The sequence below is a fragment of the Hoplias malabaricus genome, chromosome Y (genome assembly GCF_029633855.1).
Source record: "Hoplias malabaricus isolate fHopMal1 chromosome Y, fHopMal1.hap1, whole genome shotgun sequence".
In the NCBI taxonomy this organism is placed as follows: Eukaryota; Metazoa; Chordata; class Actinopteri; order Characiformes; family Erythrinidae; genus Hoplias; species Hoplias malabaricus.
This window is the reverse complement of record NC_089820.1, coordinates 21,942,177-21,968,782: the sequence shown is the minus strand read 5'-3', so window position 1 is coordinate 21,968,782 and position 26,606 is coordinate 21,942,177. Positions and strand designations below refer to the sequence as shown.

At 41.0% G+C, this 26,606-nt stretch overlaps 1 protein-coding gene across 3 annotated transcripts in view; it reads right to left on the bottom strand.

Annotated features, from left to right (window-relative positions):
- Positions 1-26,606, bottom strand: part of LOC136678062 (death-associated protein kinase 1-like) — a 75,411-nt gene that overhangs the window by 9,613 nt on the left and 39,192 nt on the right. For 2 of the 3 annotated variants that reach the window (XM_066655862.1, XM_066655863.1), the window contains 14 exons: positions 25,402-25,554; positions 23,536-23,581; positions 23,369-23,458; positions 21,307-21,399; positions 20,030-20,149; positions 17,533-17,631; positions 16,929-17,027; positions 15,777-15,875; positions 11,500-11,697; positions 11,003-11,200; positions 8,882-8,980; positions 4,162-4,239; positions 3,316-3,532; positions 301-486 (listed from right to left, as the gene is read on the bottom strand). In XM_066655862.1, the coding sequence (XP_066511959.1) occupies positions 301-486; positions 3,316-3,532; positions 4,162-4,239; positions 8,882-8,980; positions 11,003-11,200; positions 11,500-11,697; positions 15,777-15,875; positions 16,929-17,027; positions 17,533-17,631; positions 20,030-20,149; positions 21,307-21,399; positions 23,369-23,458; positions 23,536-23,581; positions 25,402-25,554 (1,775 nt within the window). Of the gene's footprint in view, positions 1-300; positions 487-3,315; positions 3,533-4,161; positions 4,240-8,881; positions 8,981-11,002; positions 11,201-11,499; positions 11,698-14,088; positions 14,204-15,776; positions 15,876-16,928; positions 17,028-17,532; positions 17,632-20,029; positions 20,150-21,306; positions 21,400-23,368; positions 23,459-23,535; positions 23,582-25,401; positions 25,555-26,606 lie in introns of those variants that run through there. The other variant, XM_066655864.1, reaches the window with a different exon arrangement.

Genomic DNA, 26,606 nt, shown 5'->3' with positions numbered 1-26,606 from the left:
TTCGTTCAGTGTCAGAACCCAGATAAATATCACTATTTGGGATCAAAATCAATATTTTTCAGGTGGTTTAAGAATACTCCACAACCAACGCTGGGTTTTAAAATCACTCAGCTGATGTCTGATACTGGGAATGGTGACTTTTGGTTGTGCAGCTACTCCAAAACTTTTCTATGTAGATTATACTAGCTGTGTGTATAAAACTGACCAATACAGACAGGGTTTGAGAGTGGCTACATTTGGGACTGAGGAACACAGTGTAAAATAGATTACTATTCTATTATTTTAATAGAAATTTCTTACCATTGACGTTAGCTATCTGGATGTCGATGGCCTTTGTGGCAGTGTCATCTGTTGTGGACAGTGCATTGTGGACAGGAGTGAAGACCTCCAGCACTCCTTTAGTCAGACTGGGCTCAAACATCATGCTGCGGCTCCTCACGCTCACATTCTCACAGCCTGGATACAGATTAGAGATACTCACAGAGACTGTGCACACGCGCACACACACACACACACACACACACACACACACACACACCGGTTGTGATTATTAATACTTTCCAATTCATTGAATATCTTTAATCCTCTGACAAACATGAGGAAAACCTTCTTATCCTGTTCAAACATTAAAAGAATAAGACTCCAAATGATGTGTCACAGTCACTGAGGAATTTATGCAGTAACCAGTTATAATCAGAAGGGGGCGCTAAGTGCCAGAGCAAAAAAACTGCGGAACTTAGAAGTCCATATAAATTGTGCTTAGAGTGACCTGATTCAATAGATGCATGCAAACTGCTGTAGTGACATACGTTCCAATAACTTCGGAGAATACCGTCAGTGCGTACGAACTTTCGTAGTTCAACATAAAATAAAATCGCAATCTTTTTTTATATGAAAAGCACCACCTGGTTCTAGATTAATCATCTTACACCCCACAGTCAATTCTATGACACTAAAACACAAAGAGAAAACTTCACAAACGGTAACACAGATGTGATTACAGAAGTGATCAGCGAAACTCCCCTCGCGAAGAGTCTTTAACTTACGTATCACATCACAAAAGACAATCTTATTTTAATTTATAAACACAAACACTCAGCCCTGATCCATTACAGAAGAAAGGCCGTTACTGTACGTCTGGAAAATGACACAGAACCCGTACGTAAAAGAAAGGAACATTTGGACCAGTAAAAGTGCTGGTGGTTCTTTCGGAGTCAGGGACACTCACTGTTGCCTGAAGAAAGGCATTTTTTTTCGTTCTCACGCCTGGTGTGTGGATTTGGAGAATGCGTTAGTCACGCTGTGCTGAATATGTCTAGCATGCTTGACACCTTCCATAGAACTCTGCTTCTCTTCTTTCAAGTTTCAATTCCTTTAAACACTGGATGTGATGTGATTCTCTTGTGAAGGGAAATGCAAAGAATGAACAATGTCCAAATGAGTTATTAAGAAATATTAAAGAAATGCTTCAGGCAAAGCAGAGTTGTAGGTTTTAAGACAGGAATATGGCCAGAAGTTTGCTTTTATACAAACTATATCGTCATAGTACATTTTATGGTACTAAATTAGACAATGTAAATAAGATTTCAGACTTGATTGTTCCTTTCCTACTGTGTAAAGCAGTCCTTCATTCGTCCCTTCACTGCACAGTTGATTGGCTTCTCTGCTCGGATATCTAGTTTCATTCAAATGTTTTTCCATTGATTCTTATTGACAGGTTAGAAGAGTGGGGGAAAAAAGCTAAACAAAACGGTTCCTCTGGGACTGGAAATAGAGAATTATTGCTGTACTTTAATAATGCTTCCTGATTATAATCAGTTCTCCTCATTGGGGGAGGTATAGTACGCTGCAGCCACAGAGCTATTACATTACACACTGTGTCAATATTGTTTCTTTTTGCCTTCTTTTGTCAACACAGTACTGAAATGTTTGTCTCCTGAGTCAGTTCTTACCTTGGCGTAGTTCACATCTCATATTAATGGCAGTGGCCACATCTAAGACTGCATTTACACCTGATTCATGTTTCATGTGTTTTGAGTATTCGGATTAAATGTGGATATTATACAAGTGTAAATGGACCCCTCCCGGCAAGATACAATCAATGACCCAAACCCTTCCACCTGCTGTTCTGCATATGGAGTAAAACGCTGTTTACTGGACTATCACTAATGAACTTCAGCTCTCACAGTTTTAGATCTGGAGTAAACTTCCTCGTACTGGTCCCAAGCTCAATTACATAAAAGGACCAGTTTTGTTAATATTCACTTCATCTCATCACTATTACCTTCCTATAACACATTACATTCTAAAGCACTGTATTTAAGACCAATATAAAAGATACATTGAATTATTCTAATTACCTGTTTTTAATGTAAGGCCGGTATAAACAAATTTATAAAGCCATGCAAAATGTTTCAATCTTTTGAATAATACAAGGAAACTGAGGAAAAGGTAGCAGCTGGTTGCTATATTTGGGCTCATTTGCTTAATACAAATCATGCATCAGTCAGACTCAATGTGATTAGCCTAAACAAAATATGATAAAGGTGGTTGTCTACAGGGTAAATTGCAGAACAGAACAGGTTATTATTATTTAAGTATGCTATGTGCATTTATATAATTTCATATAAATAAATAAATAAAATTAAAATAAATACATTAATAAAAGGCGGCACGGTGGTGCAGCAGGTTAGTGTCGCAGTCACACAGCTCCAGGGACCTGAAGGTTGTGGGTTCGATTCCCGCTCCGGGTGACTGTCTGTGAGGAGTTGGTGTGTTCTCCCCGTGTCTGCGTGGGTTTCCTCCGGGTGACTGTCTGTGAGGAGTGTGGTGTGTTCTCCCTGTGTCTGTGTGGGTTTCCTCCGGGTGACTGTGAGGAGTTGGTGTGTTCTCCCTGTGTCCGCGTGGGTTTCCTCCGGGTGCTCCGGTTTCCTCCCACAGTCCAAAAAACACACGTTGGTAGGTGGATTGGCGACTCAAAAGTGTCCATAGGTGTGAGTGTGTGAGTGAATGTGTGTGTGTCGCCCTGTGAAGGACTGGCACCCCCTCCAGGGTGTATTTCCGCCTTATGCTCAATGATTCCAGGTAGGCTCTGGACCCACCGAGACCCTGAACTGGATAAGTGCTTACAGATAATGAATGAATGAATGAATCAACATTAATAAAATTGTTAATAGGAACGTGTATTTGGACCTTAGATCTGCCGTGTGGAGAGCAGATGTTCTTCATTATGCTTTACTAACTCTGACTGAATGTGCTATAATCTCCACAACGCAAAGCAAATACTACTCCACCCAGTATCCGGTGACCAGTTACCTGCAGGTTTGGAGGTGGCCGGAGAGGCTGGGTGTCTGACTGGGTTGGTAAGTCTTGGCCTCCTGCGCCTGAAGAAACTCCTCAAAATCCCACACTTCAGAGACTCCAGCAGAGTACTTTTCCCTGCCCCAGAGTGGCCAAATAGCTTAAGCTTGATGCGCGGCTGAGGTGTCTGAGTGGGCCGCAGCTGCTGGATGTAGCCACCCTTGTGGTTGTCCTTAAGGGTCAATCAGAGACAGTATGCAAATGAACGGAAGCCAAGCATGTGTGGAAAAAGCAATAATATGAAGAAATGGCAAGGAGCCAAGGGGTATTGGTGAGAACAGATATGGGGAAAAGGAGCAAAAATGACACGTGCACCTCAGTGGCTATTCATTAGTGTGCAGCTCTGGGGATGCCTCTAATAAGTAAACTGGCTTCCAAAAATCGCCTAAGCGTATCATTTGATTTTATTCTACAACCTGAAACAGGCCTACAATATTTTAAACAAACTTTATTTACTTTTAGAGGATTATTAAATGTTGATTTATCAAAATACTAAAATGTGTCCTTGATGTTAGAGAAGAGAGCTTGAAGCTGGAGGGTCACTGGTTTAATTCCCGCTACAGGCAAAGAAAAAGTTTACTCACGGCTGAAGTGCCCTTCGGTTGTGTGTGTGTGTTCACTAGCCCTACAGTTTATGCTCACTAGTGTGTGTTTGTGTGTTCACTACCACAGATGGGTCAAATGCATAGAAGCAATTCCCCTAAGTGGATCAATAAAGGTGTTTATTCTTCATTAAAAACTTGAGTGAGTATAGCATTAAGGTGTTTTTAATTGCATTCACAACAAAGATGTATGACATACCTTTTTCAGTTTGACCAACAACAGTGCAATATGTTCTTGCTGCTCAGCATTAGCCAGATCCTCTGCTGTCTTTCCATCCTAGAAAAAAAAAACAGAACAAGAATGACAAAGATAGATTAACTGCAGCAAAGTGTAGAGGGCCAGACAGATGAGCAGCACAGGGTAACTAGAGTTCTATCACAGGGCGATGCCTGCTCAATCTGCTCTGAATTACTACTCCATCACATGCTGATAGAACTCTGAGGAAACTATCAGAGGGAGGAAAAAAGAGAGCAGTTATTGCTTTATAGTTGAGCCGATGAGCTGAGCTACAGGACACAGGAGTATCACGATTCACACAATTCAATGTAATGCATTTGTTCTTATAATGCACAAACAAGGAGGGTCTACAGGGAGGTATACATGCTTTATATTCATATGTACTGCATACATTTCGTTACTATATATTATATATACTACATTATTATATAAATATATGCAGCATGTTCACAGCTAATGTGGACATGCACTGTGTGTGTAACAATCCACACAGGCTTTAAACCTGCATTATATAACATTTAGGGGTTTGTCTATTCTTTTGTAATAAAGATGCTGTAAGTAACTGTCATCTCTATAACATTTGATTTAATGTTAATAAAGTACGAGTTGGAAAGCCTGGGGTTTGTGTGAGTGAAGGCAGCCAGCATTAAAAGTGGGTGTGTGTCAGCCAAACAGTATACACACATGCGTGGATTAACACAGAAGCATAAACACACACAGACACACACTCGCAAACAAAAACCTCAGGGGCTTGGGAAGAGAAAAAAAAAACTACCCTCCTACCCCTTCAGCCAACACCTGGGACCACAAGCTTATTTGCTAAACACGCTGAAGGAAACAGCTGTGGTCTCTGTGCTCAGAGCTAAACAGGACAAATCATGCACCCTAAATCTGAATATGGAGGTTACTCTACACACACTTTCTCAAAAGAGTCCAGATATGTGCAAACAATACAGTACACACTAACAAAACAATACAGATCATGTTCTGTTTTATTGGCAAAGATGATTTTAAATCAAGTAGGATGTGCTGTCTCTTTATCGCTTTCACTCAGGTAATGCATGCTTGATTAAACCAAAAGCTCTCCTGCCACCAGAAGTGCTTTCTAATGTGACCACATATTTAGTAAATCCCATTAACCCATTCTCACTCCTTCAGCCTTCATTCTGGGCTTCCCCCACCGTTTCCATGTGTTTGAATTTCCTTTGCCTTCTACTTTGTCTTTCTGGGACACATCTGTCTTTGTGTAGGGAGTTCTAGAAGCTTCCACTAGACTGAGAGAGCATAAACAACTCAAGGTTGAGGAAAGTATTTTGGGACACTCCTTGTATCAAGGTGTTCTTCTGAAACATCGATGCTGCAGCTCTTTTTATTGAATAAGAACACAGTTACACAAAGCACACCAAAGACCATTTGTAGCCCTGCTATAAAGACCAGTTCTAAAATGTAAAATTGAATATAAATAATTCAAAAAGAATTCAGTGCATTCAATACAAAATGTAATTAACAATACACTTAAATAACTGCATTTAAATAGTATGCAATAACTCAAGACCTCCTAGTGTTCCAGAGTGACACACTTTCAGGGTAGTAAAAATTCAGTGCTTCCATCATTCTGTGACACATAGTAACCAGGGCTTGAACAGTGGCCATAAGACTGCCACAGAAAATAAATTATTGAACCAAACCCCAGTGTGTCCTGAAACACACATGCATAGTACATCAGCCGTCATATAATATTAACACCATGCAACACAGCATGGAACACACCAAAACCCTTGCTATTATATTATCCAATTCTTTAGATGGAAAGCACATGAGCAGACTGCAGTTTGTCCTGGGAGGTTAGCAGAGCGGGAGTGAATGTAGTGAGGGTTATTGATTGGGGACACTGCTGTAGAGAGAGAGCTGAAGGATTTGTAAGGGTTCGTCGTCCTTCATCTGTGCTGAGTGTGAATCTGCAGAGAGTACGAGCCATAGATGACCACACTGTAATTAAACAGAAACACACTGGCCAAGGCTTTGTTATTGTTCAAGGCTTTCAGAACTAGGGTCTAACGGATTTGAAAATTCTGCAACTGATACTTGTAGGTTCCCTGGTGGAGAAAGTGCTATGTACGGCACCAAAAATGGTTCCTCTATTGTTACTTGTTATAATAGCCATGTAAAGGTTTGCTGAGGCGTACAGAGCTGTATAAAATGATTAAAGGATTCTTTGCATCATGAAAAGATGCAAAGAAGCCTTTAATCAAGCAAAAGGTTCTTCAAGTGTTCAAGGTTCTATACAGAACCATTTTCATTACCAAGGAACGCTTGTAGAACAATAATTTTGAAGTGTGTAGGCTTTCTATCACTCTGTTTAGAGGGCGGCGAGACCTACAAACTTGAAAAATCATGAAAGTAGATGAGGATATTGCTTTATTTCTGCTCCACAGTTGGGTAATATTGACTTATTTTTGCTGTTTCTGATTACTTAAAGGCTAAGCACCACTTAATGGACCTCCATGAATATTTCACATTATTTTAGTTACTGACAGATATAAGTATGAATTAAAATGAAAATAGCAGCTTAATTTGCTTTAAAACTGACAATTTTATTAAATTGACGGAAAAACCTGAGCTCGCTACGGAAATTCTTGAACGCAACCGTGACGTCACTGGTGGACAACAGCTGAACAACGGCGCGGTAAAACACCGTTATGACTGACTGTTATGACAGTATCTAGCTAGATAAATAACCAACATTATTCATGACAATAGCCTAGCAATATGCTAAACTCAAATTTAGAGGTACCGTTATTCTTGTAAATGTGATCGAAGTCGAACTCGAATTCATCCGACACTATAAACCTCCGTAATGCAGCTACGTAGCCAAGTATAATCTGAGCCACCGAGTTTAGCAAGTCAAGCTAACGTTAACTAACACCAACTAAAACAGGCGAAGTGAGTGTCCTTACCCTGTTTACCTCCGTGTTACAGAGGCTCTTGAACACCTTTCGTTGGTGTCCATACATGCCCATATTGTTGGAAAAGCGCCAGTGAAATGAGCTACAGATAACGGAGTGAGCGGATGGTCCTTTCCAAAGTGCCCGTTTAAAGTTGACAAATTTAGTCCATTTTTTTCTGGATATTTTGGGATCTTTGGGCCTTTTGTGCACAGATGTCCCACTGTACATTGAATGATTGCAGCCAAAAACAACACACCTTTTCGTCATTTTGCATTAAATCAAGTGCAGCTTCTAGAGTTGTTGTCCACCATCTACGTCACAGGCAAGACGCCTATTAGAGTTGCCCAACACCTTTTGGGGGGGGGGAGTGATAACGGTCTTTTAAACCTTATTCCTTGAATTAGGGAGAGATATCATGTTTTCTGACAATCAATAAACAAAAGTTCAAATTCCACTGTATTTATTTCTTTGACACTTTCATATCACTGCTGCTTAGCCTTTAAGATGGGACTGATGCTAAATTGAGGAGACTGCAAACTGCTTGAAAGTAAACACAGACGGAAAGTTCTACAAAACTAAACAAACAGTGAGTAAACACTTACAGAGAAGTTAAACTTCAGACATGTACAAACAACAGTTTTTCCCTTCAAACACCGTTCCACCTAAAAGACATTGCCTTTATGTGAAACATGGTCTCAAGGAGGACTGCATTTCAGTGTATGTTAGCCTTGTAGCTCCAGCAAGGCAGCATTTGGACACCAAAAACCTTGCCTTATCAACTAATTCTTCTAATAACTAACTAATAACTTCATCACACAACATTAATAAAACTTGTTTTATCAGTGAAAAATATATCACAGAGCTCTGGTTTTAAGCGCTTCTCTTTCTGCTACACAAACACAGCAGGTGCACAGATCTGAGAGCACAGCACAGTTTCAGCATCACACCTACACCCCAGACACAGGCTTACACACACAACACACACTCCTTTACAAGATTGCAAGCAGGCAGTCATAAGATGCAACCACCTTGACCTGTATTGATTTCATGCTCATTTGTAGCTGCAGATGTAATTCCTCTTCCTAGCTGGCACTTGGTAGAGAACTGTCAGTGCTTGAGAACAGGAACTGCTTTCAGAAATCCTTTATAAGTAAATTATATAAAGAAACTCTATACTCAATTTCACATGAAGGAATGAGTTTTCCTTTGACTTACTACTATTTCCTAAGCTTCTATAAGGACTGGATTTCAGGTAATAGCCGGCGTAAATTACTGGAACATCTATTTGAGTCAGCGCATGTGATAAATGAAAGCAATTGAAGGCGGGAATTGAATGTGTGGTATTAATACTACAAGAAACCCTTAAAATATCAGTTAAGAGTGAGTAGGGTCTCTCTTCCAACTCTCTAGAGCCGTATATTCAACCTCGCCATTGTTCTCTGGGAAAGAAAATTGCCTTCTAAAATCTCTAACATTATTCGTGATTTGAAAGTGCACCACAGAGGCTTTGCCCTCAGGAAAGTAATAAGTAATATTATTAATATAATGACTCTGATAGAGAATTGCAGCCGCTAATATACTGGTGTAATACCACTTCTATATTTGGTTCAAGGCTGAGAGACAGAGATTTTAGTGCAGGTAAGTAAGGATACATCTCACCAGGACTTTACTGATAGTGACAGAAAACATCTAAAATGTATTTAAATAACTGATGAGCTTGTCCAGTAACTCACGTTAGTGATGGCCTCTGTGTTGGCTCCAGCTACGCAGAGGTAGCGCACAACCTCCAGACCACCGTGACTCGCAGCTATGTGGAGAGGTGTCCTTCCAAACTGAAAAAGAAGACAAAACGAGAACATTTTATTTACACGGTCCACCACAGATCAACTGCAAATATTTAATCTCTCATTAAAGTATATTTTAATAATAATAATAAATAGAAACTTAATTGTGTACTTGGCTAAGGTTCACTGCGTATTCTAATGATAGATTTAAATCTAGTTACCTGGGCACTAACAGTTTTTGTCAGTAAGGAGGTGACCTTAACCACTTCCAAACCTCTTTTTTAAGAGAGCAGAAAGTATTTGTAGCTAAACTTTCATATTTGAAATACTATCCAAATAAATTAGCATGTCAAATTAATGAGTTACACAAGTTAAGAAAACCAGTCCACTTTATTTAAATCATTGTTTAGGCTACAATCAAAATAATTCTTCACAGATCGGCTAAATAAGCCAGCCCTTATCAATGCAGATTATCTTCAAACTATCAGTTCTTTAAATAAATCTGGCTTTTTCTAGGAAAAACCATTACTTAATAGATAGAGAGATTTAAATCTTGCCTAGGGTTAGGGTTATTGCCTAAGATACTTACAAAGAACAGATATCTATTCACATCATTATGTTAACTTAAATCCCAACTTCACGACAAAAACGGATTCCAAATTTACAGTTTTCCAGACATCATTAATAACAGCTCTCGAAAGACAATAATGCCAAGGATAAAAATTCACATTCCTGAACTTTCAAATCGACAGCTGGAGTGGAAATGAAGAATGACGGCTCAGAAGGAGCGCTGACGGGACAGTGCATCCCGGCATTAATAATGGTTTGTTCCTCTCAGCCTGTTACACTCTGAGTGAGAGCCAGCATCCATCTTCTGCCTGCTGGCTAATGGAGGTGCCAGCTTCAATGAGCTTGCGGCACATAGCAATAGAACAGAAAGTACATTCACCCAACAAGTCAGCACAGTCCAGCTAATGGCCTTAAATTAATGTTTAAATTATAAAACTGCTGCAAATGAGAGGAGGGCATTCTCTAGCTAACAAGGACAAAGAATTTGGTCAAAAGAAAGTTAAAATGTGGAGAAGAGGAAGATTAATTCTTGCTTCAACTGTTTCATTACACCTTAAAAACAAAGCAACGCAGGCAAAAAGTGTAGTCAACAATTAGAAACACTAGTTAGCGCTGATGAATTATATCTCACATATTATAATAAAAACAAACTAAATGGATTAGAGGGCGGCACGGTGGTGCAGCAGGTTAGTGTCGCAGTCACACAGCTCCAGGGACCTGGAGGTTGTGGGTTTGATTCCCGCTGCGGGTGACAGTCTGTGAGAAGTTGGTGTGTTCTCCCTGTGTCTGCGTGGGTTTTCTCCGGGTGACTGTCTGTGAGGAGTTGGTGTGTTCTCTCTGTGTCTCTGTGGGTTTCCTCCGGGTGACTGTATGTGAGGAGTTGGTGTGTTCTCCCTGTGTCTGCGTGGGTTTCCTCCCACAGTCCAAAAACACACGTTGGTAGGTGAATTGGTGACTTAAACGTGTCCATAGGTGTGAGTGTATGAGTGAATGTGTGTGTGTCTGTGTTGCCCTGTGAAGGACTGGTGCCCCCTCCAGGGTGTATTCCCGCCTTGTGCCCAATGATTCCAGGTAGGCTCTGGACCCACCGCGACCCTGAACTGGAGAAGCACTCACAGATAATGAATGAATGAATGAATGAATTAGTTCACATGCAATCATTCCAGTAAAAAATACTTGCATGTGACCAAATAGGGCTATTTAGAGCCCACCTTATCTCAGTATCTCAAATAAAATTACATTAATGGTTAAAACGTGACATTCTTCTCACAAAAAAACAAAAACAAAAACTACTTTTAGCAAAAATGTTGTTTGAAACTGAACCTTACATTGAGATACAAGACTGATTTTTTATGCACAAGCCTTTAGATAAATATGTCTTTAATAAATGAAAATCAGCTGTTTGCAAATTTCTGACTAATAGTGTGAGTCCATATTAATACCTATTTAAATAAAATGCAAATTTGTTGTACAATGGGGAAACCAAAAAGGAAAATATACCTTGTTTGGGATGTCCAAGTTAGCTTTGGCAGCGCACAGCAGTGAGACAACAGGTAGGTTGCCATCCTTGCAGGCAATGTGCAGTGGTGTGTTTCCATGGCGATCCTGGTGGTCCACATAACAGTGGTGGTTGAGGAGGCATTTCACCACCTCGACCTGACACCTCCTCACAGCCAGGTGCAGAGCAATGTGACCATCCTGTAACACACAAACACAAAAACCCCATTAGCTGATTAAGCGATGCATTAAAGACAGCTGTCCACCAGGCCAAACACCTAGGTACCACACATTGTTTCAGGGAATTGACTCTGCCTCCAGACTGGATGAGTTTATTGAGTTTAGAGGACAGGAGGAAACCCTGGTATTAAAAGAAGTCTTTTTCAGGCAGCCCACAGGATACATTTAAATAAAACATTACTTACAGAAAGCTAGAGACATTAATGAGATTGTTTATCATCCTCACAATGACTACACGTGGCTACTTATTATGTATTCACCTTGTCTGTGGAGTCCATGTCAGCTCCATGCTCCAGGAGGCATTCAACAATGTCTCTAAAGCCGCGAGCCGAGGCGGTCAATAGTGGGCTTTCACCTTCGCGGTTGCGGGCGTTTACGTCACCGCCGGCCTCACACAGAGATCGAGCCACTGCTGAGTAACCGTGCCATGCAGCGCAATGCAGAGGGGTCTCCTGCTCCTACAGGATGCACAGATGAGACAGGGTTGAACATGTATTTATAGCATGTATATCAGACAACAGACTTTTGCAGTGTTAGGAGTCTTACCAAAGGACTTTAATTAGTAGTGTTTCTGCCTAAGCTTGTGCTATATCAGTGATGCATAAATTGGTTTTTCTTGCTTTAAACTCAGCAGGGAGCAAACTGAAAATCTTGTCATTTACTCTTTACATCTCAGTGAGCTCTACTGAAATAAAAGTGCTACTATTATGTGCTTAATGAGGTCTTTACTGGGTGTTTTTAGTGCTGACCAAGTGAAGCAGAGAGATGATAAGCCCTCTGACACTTAACGCACCATCGCCATGGCAAGCAGGGCAAAATCATTTACTACTTTTACAGCTTCTAGCTTTATCACAGGTCCTCAAACATCAAAATAAATATAAGGGATGCTGTTTATAGTGGGTTCTGCAAGCAGAGCTATTTTATGGGTAATACTAGCCCAAGCCTGTTAGTTAAACCGGGTTTTTCTGCAGTGACCCACTTTTGGAGATAAGAATATTTTTGAGCTCCCCAAATCTGAAATATACACAGGTCTTGTGATTTCAAACTTGAATTTATATTAAACACGGTAACTCACACAAAATAACAAAACAAAAAGTGACAAATCATGTTTAAAGTGCAATTATTACAAGTGACATGTTTTAAATATGTATTAATTTGCCTTGCTGCACCCCCAGTGCAATAGCTCTTCACTCACCTCACTTTGGTAACCATTGTGTTAAACTAATACATGATGTTTTAGAAACTTTAAATGTAAAGGCGACTTTAGCTTGGGACATGTCAGAGTGCGAGAATCAGTAAGTGAGTGAGAGAGAGAGACAGTGTGAGTGAGAGAGTGAGTAAGAGAGAGAGACAGAGTGAGAGTGAGTGAGAGAGAGAGAGAGAGAGAGAGAGAGAGAATGACAGTGAGTGAGAGACTGAGAGAAGGAGAGACAGAGTGAGAGAGACAGAGTGAGTGAGAGAGTGAGAGACAGAGACACAGTAAGAGAGAGTGCGTTAGAGAGGGAGAAAGAGAGACTGTGAGAGAGAGAGAGAGAGAGAGAGAGACAGAGAGAGTTAGAGAGAGTGAGTTAGAGAGGGAGAAAGAGAGACTGAGTGAGACAGAGAGAGAGAGAGAGACAGAGAGAGAGAGAGGGAGAAAGAGAGAGAGAGAGAGAGAGAGACAGAGAGAGAGAAAGAGAGAGAGAGAGAAAGAGAGAGAGAGAGAGAGAGAGAGAGAGAGAGAGAGAGAGAGACAGACAGAGAGAGAGAGAGAGAGAGGGAGAAAGAGAGACTGTGAGTGAGACAGTGAGTAAGAGTGAGAGAGAAACACTAAAGACGTACTAAAGACGTATAAACGTACACTCAGAACCAAAAAAGCTCAGTACGCCACAAAGCACCTGGCACTAATCGAGGAGTCCATCAGAACAAACCAGTTCTGGACAAATTGGAACAACCTAAAAAAGAAAGACTATGAAGAATTGGCGATTCAAAACGGAGAGACATGGACCAACCACTTCCAAACACTCTTGAAAAAAGTAGAATTAGATCCAAATTCTGAACAAAACACAATAAACACAAAACTTGAACAATTAGAAATAGTGATCAAAGAAAACCAGAACCCACTGGACTTCACGATTACTGAGCAGGAGCTTAAAGAGAAAATTAAAAAACTAAAACCGAACAAAGCATCTGGACCTGACGGCATCTTAAACGAGATGCTAAAATGCACCAGTTCAAAATTCCAGTTGGCCAAATTAAAGCTGTTCAATCTGGTTCTCAGTGTAGGTAACTTCCCTGAGATCAGGAACCGTGGACTGATAACACCCATCTTTAAATCTGGAGATAAATTCGACCCCAATAACTACAGAGGCATCTGTGTGAACAGTAACCTGGGGAAGTTACTGTGTAGTGTTTTAAACTCTAGATTATTACACTTCCTTATGAAGCACAGTGTCCTGAGCAAGAGTCAGATTGGATTTTTACCAAATCACCGCACGTCTGATCACATTTACACCCTACACACCCTGATTGACAAATACGTTGTTCAAAATAAATCCAAAATATTCGCATGTTTTATTGACTTTAAAAAGGCATTTGATTCCATTTGGCACCAAGGATTATTTTATAAACTTTTACAAAGTGGTGTAGGGGGTAAAGCCTATGATCTGATTAAATCAATGTATACATCAAACAAATGCGGTATAAAAATTGGCCACAAACAAACAAACTCCTTCTCTCAGGAGCGCGGAGTGAGACAGGGCTGCTGCTTAAGCCCAACACTATTTAACATTTACATAAACGAATTGGCCACGATTCTGGAGCGTTCTGCAGCGCCCGGTCTCACTCTGCACGACTCAGAGATTAGACTCACGACGTCTGCTCTACGCAGACGACCTGGTTCTGCTGTCCCACACAGAGCAGGGTCTACAGCAGAACCTGGACCGGCTGGAGCAGTACTGTCAGAACTGGGCCCTGACAGTCAACCTGAAAAAGACAAACACAATGATATTTCAGAAGAGATCCAGATCTCAGGGAGCAACACACACATTTCTATTAGGTACAAACCAAATTAGTCACTGTTCAAATTATAATTATTTAGGCCTCAACATCAGTTCCTCAGGGAACTTCCATCAAGCAGTGAATGAACTGAGAGGAAAAGCACGCAGGGCTTTCTACGCCATAAAACAACACATTCCTGCAGAAATCCCAATCAGAATCTGGCTAAAGCTGTTTGAATCTGTAATTGAACCCATCGCTCTTTATGGCAGTGAAGTGTGGGGTCCGCTCACCAATCAAGATTTTGGCAAATGGGACAAACACCCAATTGAGACCCTGCATGAAGAGTTCTGTAAAAGTATTCTAAAGGTGCACAGGAGCACCACGAACAACGCATGCAGGGCAGAATTAGGCCAATATCCATTAATTATAAAGATACAAACAAGGGCGACCAAATTCTGGACACACCTTAAAGACAGCGACCCCCACTCGTACCGTTACAAAGCCCTGCAGCACCAAGAGTTGAGCAAAGAACACAGTCCCCTCTCTCAGCTGGTCCTGAGCTACAGTTCACCACCCTCCCTAACACACACGAACCCTCAATCAGCTCAGGACCAGAACTCAGCAGATCCGATCAGACCCAACCAAATTACTGCACAAATAAAAGAACAGTACAGACACTATTGGGAAACTCAAACTAAATCACAGAGTAAAATGCAATGTTATCTGGCCCTAAAGCGGCAGTACACTGTGGCACAGTACCTCAGCACAGTGACTGACCGAGACCTGAGAACCACCCTGACCAGGTACAGACTCAGTCAGCACGGTCTGGCCATAGAGACGGGCAGACACAGACAGACCTGGCTGCCTCAGGAGCAGAGACTCTGCCAGCAGTGCGGCTTCAGTCGACCCGAGACAGAGCTGCACTTCCTCACAGAATGCCCAAAGTACACTGAGATCCGCAAAGAGTTCTACATTAAATTTAGTGAAATACACCCGTCCTTCACAGCCCTGACCCCCACAGACAGACTCCCGTATCTCCTGGGAGAACGCAGAGAGAGAGCTGCACTCTCGCAGCCCGATACGTCCTCGCCTGCCATCGCAAAAGGGACAGTGAGTGACCCTGTCAAACACCCAAACACACACACACACACACCCCATATATAACCTTTTCCCCCAGTTACAGTCACTGTGGTGAATGTTGCCGGGTGTTTCAAAGTTCTAAAAAGTTACCCCCTGTATTTATTTAATTCAATATTTTATTGTTTAATTCAATGTTTATGTTCTTCTTAAATTGTAACCCAGGCTTTGACAATACAAATGTAACTAATTTGTCATGTCAATAAAGCACCTTGAATTGAATTGAATTGAATTGAGAGAGAGAGAGAGAGAGAGAGAGAGAGAGAGAGAGAGAGAGAGAGAGAGAGAGAGAGAGAGAGAGAGTGAGTGAGACAGTGAGTAAGAGAGAGAGAGACCAAGTGAGTGTGAGTGAGACAGTGAGTAAGAGAGAGAGAGACCAAGTGAGAATGAGAGAGACAGAGTGAGAGAGAGACACACATACCCGGTCTGTCAGGTCAGGGTTGGCGTGAATACTGCAGAGGTACAGGACTACGTCCACGTTGCCATAGCGAGCAGCTACATGTAGAGCGGTCTCACCCGACTGGGACCCAGAGAAGACGGAAAACAACAGAAATTAGTATGACTAATCACGGTAATATTTAAATCACAATTTCTGGCTTGTGTAAGCTCTTATATGAACATACATTCAGAAAAGCAGGATAACGGCCGACGGTTTTGTGACAAGACTTTTTCCAAACATTTGAAAGACATTATTGCTCATGTGACAGCACAGACCCTCATGTCATCATAGTTCACAAGAAACTTTTAGTTTTAATTATTCGTCAAAATGCCACAGATAACGTAGAATAATTCATCGCCCTATTACCGACCTCAAAACATTAAAACAAACAGCTATTTTTAAAAAGATATTATTCACGGTAGGAAAGAATCAAACTGAGAATCTTGGAATGGGCCAATTCAGCCCAAAATACATCCAGATGGAGGTTTAGTCCATGAAGAGATCTCAATGTCCTCTCAATGGCCATGTCTTCTGTGTAGTAATGGCTTGTCTGAAATATTATACAGGAACGTTTTCAACGTCACGATAAAAATAAAGGGTACACATAACAACTGATCAGCTGCCAACCTGTGTTTGCAGCATTTTCTGAAACCCAGCAGCTCAGCACTTTTCCAGCAGCTGCGTAAACAATAAACATGAGTGAAGTGGTAATGGCAGCTTAGCATGGCTACGTTTGGTGTTCTCGGTTCTGTTGAACAGACAGCCTATCTATCATGTAAGCCACTCAATTTCCACCCAAAACAAAGTAGCACACTTATGAGCATGCCTCTGTATGGTGCTACAGAAACTCCATGGCTCTTCATGCTTCAATTTAGCTGCTCTCTTGAGTCTGGAGAGGCAGCCCTGTAAACACTGGGTGATTATTTCATATGCTGGCCAGAGCGCAGCCAAGTAACCATGGCAACTGCAAATAACCCAAAGAAAGAAGAGAGGAGGGTGTGCTCCGAGCAAGAGGTCTTTAGATGAAAAGGTGTTAGATAGAGGAAAAATGAAGAAAGAAAAAAACCACAAACTCAAATGTAGCATCTCCCAGAAGATTGCAAGAGGGAGAGTGCGAGAGAGAGATTTAAACACCTTATCTTGGATGTCCAGAGGGCACTTCTTTTCATGAAGAAATTTCAGTGTCTCCATATGGCCATGGCGGGAGGCGTAGTAGATAGCATTGGCTCCAGACTACGAGACAAACAATGAAACTTTGTATTATATTGTTGTTCTGACTGTATCTTAAATAGCCATCTTATTGCCTGCTACATGCTTTAGCTGATAATTCCTGGGCCCTGGGGGTTCCCTAAACCAATGCATTTTACCTACCGCAGCCTGTGTGCATCAGGGTCATGAAGAAGGTGCTTCTCCAGCTTCTGTTGCGTTACTGGTACTTGCAGAGCAGGATTACATGCTTAGCCAACTGACTTTAAAATTCTTTACTTTTGAATCTGTCTCACTAGGGGGGTATTTACAATTCACAATTCTTTGCCATGGCAAAGGGCCTTAGGAAGCAGGGTTTCTTGCTTATCCGGCTCATTCTTTCTATGTCACTACATGTCATTGACATGGAACCTTATTCTGCACGTATAACTGGCTCAAGGGCAGGTTTGACTTATTAAGGATCAAAGACTCTTTGAATAGACTGTGCCAACCATCAGCTCTGAGTTTTAATGCAATGGAGGAAAACACGGACCTTGTCAAGGGCTTGTATGTCCGCTCCTTTTTTCATCAACACGTCGATGATCTGGACATTTCCACAGCCAGCTGCAATGAGGAGTGGGGGCGTTCCATGCTGAAAGAGAGAGAGAGAGAGAGAGAGAGAGAGCGTACAAGAAAGAGAGAGCACGAGAGAGAGAGAGAGAGAGAGAGAGAGAGAGAGCGCATGAGAGAGAGCAAGAGAGAGAGAACACAAGAGAGAGAGAGAACACGAGAGAGAGAACGCAAGGGAGAGAGAGAGAGCGAGAGAGAGAGAGCGAGAGAGAGAGCGTGAGAGAGAGAGAGAGAGAGCGCATGAGAGAGAGAGAGCAAGAGAGAGAGGGAGAGAGCATGAGAGAGAGCAAGTGAGAGAGCATGAGAGAGAGAGAGAACAAAAGAGAGAGAGAGAACACGAGAGAGAGAACGCAAGGGAGAGAGAGAGAGCGAGAACACGAGAGAGAGAGAGCGAGAGAGAAAGAGAAAGAAAGAGCGAGAGAGAACATGAGAGAGAGAACGAGAGAGAGGGAGCGTGAGAGAAAGAGAGCGAGAGGAGAATTAAGTTAGTTGAGTTTTAAACTAAAATATATTAATACCATCAGTTCACATTCCGCCAGTAAACACCAACTCACATGAAAATACTGATAAATTCAGTCCATACAAAAAATGTTTTGTGTGTGAGAGAGAGAGAGAGAGAGAGAGAGAGCATAATCATAATGTCACCACCTACGGTTCCTCATAGCAGGACAGGTATTATAGAATGTGTTTAATTATGCTGTTAAACCAAAGTCAATTGTAAACTTTTGTGATTTGAATGAGCCCTGATTTATTCCATGTTGCTTGTGTGGTGCTTTTAATTGGCTGACGGCATATTTCCCACTGATCTCTGTGGTAGATTAAATGCTCTCAGAGACGCTGGCGATTACAGGCGTTTATACAGAGCTGAAGGAGACTTTTCAGTATGCATAAATGTATGAGCCATGGGAATGCTTCTTGAAGAGAGTGATAAAAAAACAGAAACAAAACAATCACAAAAATGCCCTCCAAACAAACACAAAGACACAAATTCACAACACACACACACACACACACACACACAGCTGGACAGCTCCAAGCAAACAATCAAAAGCTCTCCTCAATTCTCACTCTGCTGAAGAGATTACTCTAGTCTCCTCACTTTATCCTCGCCTTGAGACAAATATCTTATGCATCTCAATGGAAAACCCACACCACCTCACACACACACAGATGTGTACAAATGCACACACACAAACAAACTCAACCCAGAGTTTAGAACATATACACAATTATAACTGTGATGTAGATTAAAGCACCAAATATTAAGGATATCCGTTTCCCATCACCACCAACATAAACAAATCTCATCTGTGATGTGTGTATCACCTTCTTCATCTTTAATGTTTAATTACGTAGTAAAGTTATTCGTTTTAAATTATATTCAGAAAACCATAGTGCATGTTGCAAAATGATGTGAAGTAATATTTTTGGTTTTAATTAATAATAACTCTGTCTAATAACAAGGGTAAATGTAAGCCAAATCAAATATACAGGGGTTGGACAATGAAAGTGAAACACCTGATTTTAGACCACAATAATTTATTAGTACGGTGTAGGGCCTTCTTTTGCGGCCGATACAGTGTCAGTTCGTCTTGGGAATGACATATACAAGTCCTGCACAGTGGTCAGAGGGATTGTAAGCCATTCTTCTTGCAGGATAGTGGCCAGGTCTCTACGTGATGCTGGTGGAGGAAAACGTTTCCTGACTCGCTCCTCCAAAACACCCCAAAGTGGCTCAATAATATTTAGATCTGGTGACTGTGCAGGCCATGGGAGATGTCCAACTTCACTTTCATGTTCATCAAACCAATCTTTCACCAGTCTTGCTGCGTGTATTGGTGCATTGTCGTCCTAATACACGGCACCGCCTTCAGGACACAATGTTTGAACCATTGGATGCACATGGTCTTACTGGGGCAATATGCAGTTAATGAAGATTGGACACCAGGCTGCTCCAATTTAGCCATGAAACCTCCCACACTACAGTGACAGGTGTTTCACTTTCATTGTCCAACCCCTGTAGGTTCCAAATGGAGCCTGAAAAAGATCTGAGAAAAGTTTACAACAATAACAGGCTCAATGTTGATAGAAAGATTCCAACAAATATTTCACGCCCTGATGCACACAAGCATGCAAGAGGTGATTAATCCTCTAATAATTATTAACACCGAGCTGCAGCTGCAACCCAGTATAAAAGGCATAATGTAATAGGACAAGACAATTTTTAATAAACCTCTCCTGGTCAGGCACCACACTAAAAATATAGAGACAAAGAAAAACCTGTGTCCTGACTTCCACGTCACAGATCATGAACGTTTATCAGTCTGTCAATCGAGCCGTGGCCGTTGGCTTGTCTGGAAAGAAGCCAAGAAGCTACAGCAGGATTCCTGAGTACTTTGCTTAAGCTGAGGTTCCCTCACCTTGTTGGGCTGGTTGATATCGTAGCTGGTCAGAGAACCCAAGAGGTGCTTCAGGCCAGGAACATTATCGTCATTGATAGCATGGATGATAGCCTTCATCACAAATGAATCTTCCTCATCCTGAGGGAGCACAAAATCAATAGCCATGTCTTGATTGAATCACAGCTAATTATATTAGATTAATAAAAGTAAAAAAACAAGCATGTCAATAAAATATCATTGAAATTAATAGGCAACTGCATGTAACACAGAGAGATGTCTTCACTGAATATATTAAAAGATAGAGGGAGATAGACAGATGTGATATGGAGGGGAAAAAGTGTATGTCTGCACATGCATGCACATCCATGTGCCCATGTACACACATAGAGAGAGAGAACAATCTCTGTCAGAGCAAACAGCCACTTGGCTAAATGACCTGGCTGGGATACTGTAACTGGGTTATTCTAAAATGCCAGGCAGAGTGCTACTTGTGAGACAAAGATGAGAAGAGACACCTCAGCAGTTACATAAGCATGCGAATGAGACTTGGCACAGCTCGTGTAGACTATATCTGTCGCTAAAGCCACAGGGATAAGGCTATATTCTAATGATTGTAATTTTCTCCAGCTTTTCCCAATTTTCTGAAACACCTGAACACTGAAATTCAGATGTTGTAATGCACTGTACAGTGAGCAGGATGGGTGTTGACTTGACAATAATTACTGCTGACAAATACCCACTTCCTGCACACTCCCACCCACCCTACACACACATACAGAGTGCACAAACATACACACACATTTCCTGAAAGTTTCTTAATATAAACTCATCAAAAAACATAGGAGTCTCCAGCTGTCTGACAACAAATTTGTTTTTCTACAAAGGAACTGAAATAAAATGAAGTGAAACAAATCCCTCTTTGCCACAGACATTAAAAAGAACAACCAGACCTATAAACGACCTCAAAGTACATTGTATAAATTCCAGCTAAAGCACCGGGTCAAAGAGGAAGGCCAGGACATCTGTTCAAATTTCAGATAGCTGAAGACGTAATTCATGTAGGCTTATCAGTAATTATTAACCAGTGCCATGGAGAGAGTGTGGAAGAATGTGCCAGAAAAACAGATAAGTTTGCATGTGTATATTTGTATGTGTGTGTGTGTGTGTAAATGGAATCAGTTGATCTATAATTGATGATAGTTTCCAGCGCTATTCCAGAGAATACAAATAAACAAATCTACTTAAGAACTCAACATAGTTTTACACAAGCGTGTGTTGACTGAGTCGGTTCTTACCAGCGTGTCATCACTGCGTGCCACACTGATGTTGCTTCTGGACAGGAAGGAGCGGGAGAGCCGGTTACACAGAGAGATCAGTCGCACCGATTGCTGAAGAAAAAGCAAAAATGAAATATTTGAACAGCTTTCAACATTGTGAACAAGTTTCGCTAATGTTATTTTTAATGCATGTGATTTGTCTCCTGAAGCGTGAAATCGATGCAAATCATAACTGTGTGTTGTTGCATTAAATAAAGGGATTTCTCGCTTGGAAGCATACCAATTAGCTGTCACTTACAATACCAACACACTTGTCCATCTATTCCAGCAATGATATTGCATGCTTGAGGGCACTGGAAACAGTGGCAGAACTATGGGCACTGACCCATTTACAGAAATCCACCTCTTTGTGAAATTTAGCTTCAACCAGGGATGCACAATAAATTGTTCATTACTGTTACTGAGATACTGCCATTTTAAAGGATATGCCAATAAACCTACAGCTAATCACAGTATCTTGTGTAATGGTGAGTGTTATGTGTGCATTTTTTATGGATTTGAAGTATTAGCGTTAAGTTTCATATATACAGTGGAACCTCTACCTACGACCATGATTCGTTCCGTGACCCGGTTCGTAAGTAGAAAAGTTCGTTTCTCAAGTCAATTTTCCCCATTTAAAATAATGGAAAAGCAATTAATGTGTTCCAGCCCCCACCCCGAAAGTCACACTTTTTGCTCTGATATATGTTTACAACACTCTCAAATTAGTAAAAAAAATACATGTAGCGTTACTAAAAATAAAAAAGAAATACAGTGGAAACAGTAATAAAAAAGTTTTAAAGTGGTTACACATCGCTACCTTGAAGACGTGACGACTGGCTGGAGGAGAAACACAGGCACTGGCTGTATGACGGGAGGTGGGGGTGGGTGGAATAATGGAGAGTAGGCGGGTGAATGTGGGGAGACGAAGCGTAGATACGGCTTAGCACGAATTTCGATGTCCGTTTTTACACTAATGCTAAATTGCTAAATCTACAATTTCCTAATCTTAAAACTTAAAACTCACTCCAGTCTGGGCGCTGGGAGACTCGACTATTGGGGTCAGTGGCCATTTCCAGCCGCCGGATCGGGTTCGTTTCTAAAGTCATGGTTTGTTGGTGGAGGCAAAAAATATTCAAATCCCCGGTTCGTATCTTGGAAAGTTCATTAGTAGAGGTTCCACTGTATATAAATCCTTCTCCCATAATCCACAATTTTTACAGAGCCAAGTGATGTATTAGTAGTTTTATTGAGATATGTAAACACAGTGTTGCTGTTTGATTTTGGAATTAGATTACATTTGAAATTTGTATTAAATCTCTTAACTAACTCTCACTTCACTTCTTGTTCTTCTCTCTCCCTCACAAACACACACATATATTGTTTTATCTCACTCCCAAATGTACAAGGAAGTACTAGCATGTTAACTGGTGATTAATGATGATTAATCACAGAAAACTGTTGTAATGTGGCTAAAGGTTTTAATCGACTGACACCAATAATAAATCCACTGTCTTGTTCCCATCCATTATTAATAGCATCATATATATATATACACAGGCAGTGTAGGTTGTTATATAATTTTTGTTACCCGGTTGCACTGCGTAACAAAACACATATAAATAAGTTACTTTCATGGTCTTCTTTCTTCTCTTCTTTGTCCAAAGACCTAAGCACGCTGACTGCTGAGCCTGTAAAACCTGCATGTGGTGGGGTTTTCTGTGTGGCAGAGTGCCAGTGTGACATTCATTCATGCCATGATGCAAACAGCAATCCACTGCTCTGTGTGCATGTGTGTGTAAATGCAGTAAAATCAGGACTGGTGTTTCAGATAATGGACTGCAGAATGCTCAAGCTCAGAAAATGAAAAGGAGTAAAGGGCTGCTTGCTTAAGGAGTTTACATTCAGTCAGTGTGTTGGCAAGTAGAGTGTGACTAAATCCTTCATTGGACATCAGAATAAAGCAAGTATTTGTTTTCAGCAGAAGTTGACTTTTTCCTAGGGATTCCAATGTGGGCTGCAACTTAGCAATATCATTTACCTTCCATTTTCTCCGAGCTGCAAATTTCTTGAATTTCTCCATGTTCACGGCAGACTCCTTGCGACTCAGTGCTTGCTGAGTATCTTTTGGCTAAAAAAAAAAAGTGTTTATTTAATAAACTCATATTATTCTGTCAAATAAAGGCATGTGTAGGGGCACGAACACACCTTGATCCAGGGGTGGTGCAGACTGTCCTGGATTGTCATTCTCTTTCTAAAAAAAAGAAAAGAATAAGAATAAATAGTTGGTAGTCAGTTTTTGGAAGTTAGTCTCAGAAAGACATCAGGAGATGAAAATAACCCCATTTAAAAGACAATAGCAGCGTTTCTCAAAGATCCCTAGGGTGTACATTTTTGCTTGAATCCAACCTACAACATATATAAAGGTACAATGTGGGCTGTCTAAGGGGAATGGTGAACAAGTTTGAGAATTACTGGAGTTTCGTATTTTTGGCAAATGCTAAATATGATTGTCCTACATTCTCAGACACAAAAAGGTATGGTAGAGGAACATGTACTAAAGGCACAAACAGTGTAAATGTATCTTACATTACATTCCCTTCTCTAATAGTAAAGGTGAATATTTGCAAGATTTCATTACAGCACAGTGTCAAATAAAAGAACACAAAACAAGACCTGGAGATGAAATGGTGCATATGAAATCAACACAGATTTAAAAAGTTCAAATGTAATAAATAGAGTAATAAGGTACAGAATATGTACTCTTGAGGTTACCACCACAGTGACAGTGTATGCTGAATCACAAACCATCATCATACCTCAGTAAACCTACTATTGTACCCATGCTTTTATTGAAGCAAATTCATTCATTCATTCATTATCTGTAACCCTTATCCAATTCAGGGTCACGGTAGGTCCAGAGCCTACCTGGAATCATTGGGCACAAGGCAGGAACACACCCTGGAGGGGGCGCCAGTCCTTCACAGGACGACACATTCATACATTCACTCACACACTCACACCTACGGACACATTTGAGTCTCCAATCCACCTACCAACCTGTGTTTTTGGACCGTGGAAGGAAACCGGAGCACCCGGAGGAAACTCACACAGACACAGGGAGAACACACCACACTCCTTACAGACAGTCACCCGGAGCGGGACTTGAACCCACAACCTCCAGGTGCCTGGAGCTGTGTGACTGCGACACTATCTGCTGCGCCACCATGCCGCACTTAGAAGAAAATTTTTATTGATAATTTTTTTAAACATTAGTCATAGTCTTCATTGCAATATCTGCACTCTACATCTAATTTAGAACATTCCAGATTAAACAGATGAATTTCAATACTCTCATAAGATGCTAAAATTTAAAATATGTAAGTGTGCAATGTACAGTGTAGAATATTTCACACCTCATGGTGAACGCAAAACAAAATGCAGTTGTCAGAATACAGTGACAGTAAGCCACATAAGCAGTAACACATAAAATAACACAATACTAGAGCAAGATTGGTCACATATGAACATGAATGGTTCCCCAGACGCATTAATTCAACCCACGTTGTTGTGGCTAATGGTCATGGCATTGCTCAATATCTGGAACAAGTTTCGGTTCTCGATGTGACTCAGTCCACAGAATGAAGTAAGATTAAATGGAAGAGATTCATTAAGGTTGCAGCTGACATGTCGCTGTCCACAAACCACAGTGCAGCAACCAAACACAAAGACAAAACAGAAATGCTATTAACCATCATTTTGGGAGCATACCACTAGTTCCTGTCTAAGACGTCTAAGACGTCTCTGTTCCTCTTTATAAAAGTCCAGAGTCAGGTTTTTATAGATGTTCTCATGCAAAAATGTGACATATGTAGAACTGTTTGTTCTGACAGAAGACACTGGCTAGCGTCATCAAGACTTGGTTGTTATGATATACTAATAGGATATTATATTTTAATCCAATCAAAACAATAAACAAACCAGAGAAAAATGAACAAACAGCATTGAAAGCAGGGCTTCTATTCAAGAGCTGTTAGGGTTATATTAAGCTTAGCTCACATGCATTTGACTTACTTTGGGTCCTTGACGAGAAGCCGTGTGATGAAGTCTTTGGCCAGAACACTGGTGTTACTGAAATATTCCTCATCAAATTCATAGTCCACCGCTGATACATTGGCCAATGTCTCCTGCTTGTTCTCACCCAGAAATGGAGAGGCACCACTGAGCCTATAAGAGACAATCATTCGCGGAATCATTTGATTTCCGTAAATGTCCAAAAACCTTCCTTTTGTGTGAAATCAAGCTTATTAACAAAGGCAAGAGTGAACAAACCACTGCTGCAGTCCCTCAAAGCAAATAACTAGGGTTAGTTAATTAGTGTAAAGTAGAGGGACTGCCAAAAAAGCTAGACGTTAATGCTTTAATTCTGAGAAAACCTTATTGTTTACTACAGTTTTCAGAAGCATATTACGAGAGTATTTACAGTCATGGCAAAATATAGGCAGCTATCTAGAAGGAGGGCTGAGAAGGAGCAAATTGGTCTCAACTGACCTTGCAGGTAGCTATGGATCATATGTGTATTGGATCTATCTGAAGATTTCTAATAAGATACCTGTGCTACTTTCTTGCTTGGGCTTTTACCAAGCATAAAACAGCATTCTTTACTCTGGTAAAGTCAGAGAGCTCATAATGTGTGGAATCATTTCCTAAAAACTACAACGGAACAAAGAGATCATCATATCTGTGGGCAGTTTACTAGAATTGACATTTTTGTATGGTGTGCTTCTGAATGATTCTCGGTTCTCTTAAAAAAACCCTTCTCTTCTCTGCTGTGGCTAATTAATGAGTTGAAATACACAAATATTGGAAGAGCTGTGGGTCGAGTGCACACCATTAGGAGGCCTCATGGTAAAGCCATGAAAATTCATTGACTAGGTTAACACTGCAGCTGTTCTAGATTCACACGTCCAATTAACAAGATTCCCAGCGTGTGAAAACGGCAAACTCTGGCTCTGAACATGCGGAGGGAAAATGGGAGGAGGAAAACATGTAGGAAAGAAAAAAAGGGCTACACAAGGCAAAGGCGTGGAAGCGATGTGAGATGGGACATGATAACAACCTGATGTGTGGCACTATTTATACTGTGACAAGAATGACAGCAGTGTGGGTGGAAAAAGGGTCTGAGAGAGAGAGAGAGAGAGAGGAGAATAAAGAACCTGAGCAAAAGTACAAATTGAGACTAAGAGAAAGAGGAAGGTGGAGAGGAAGGCTGACATGAC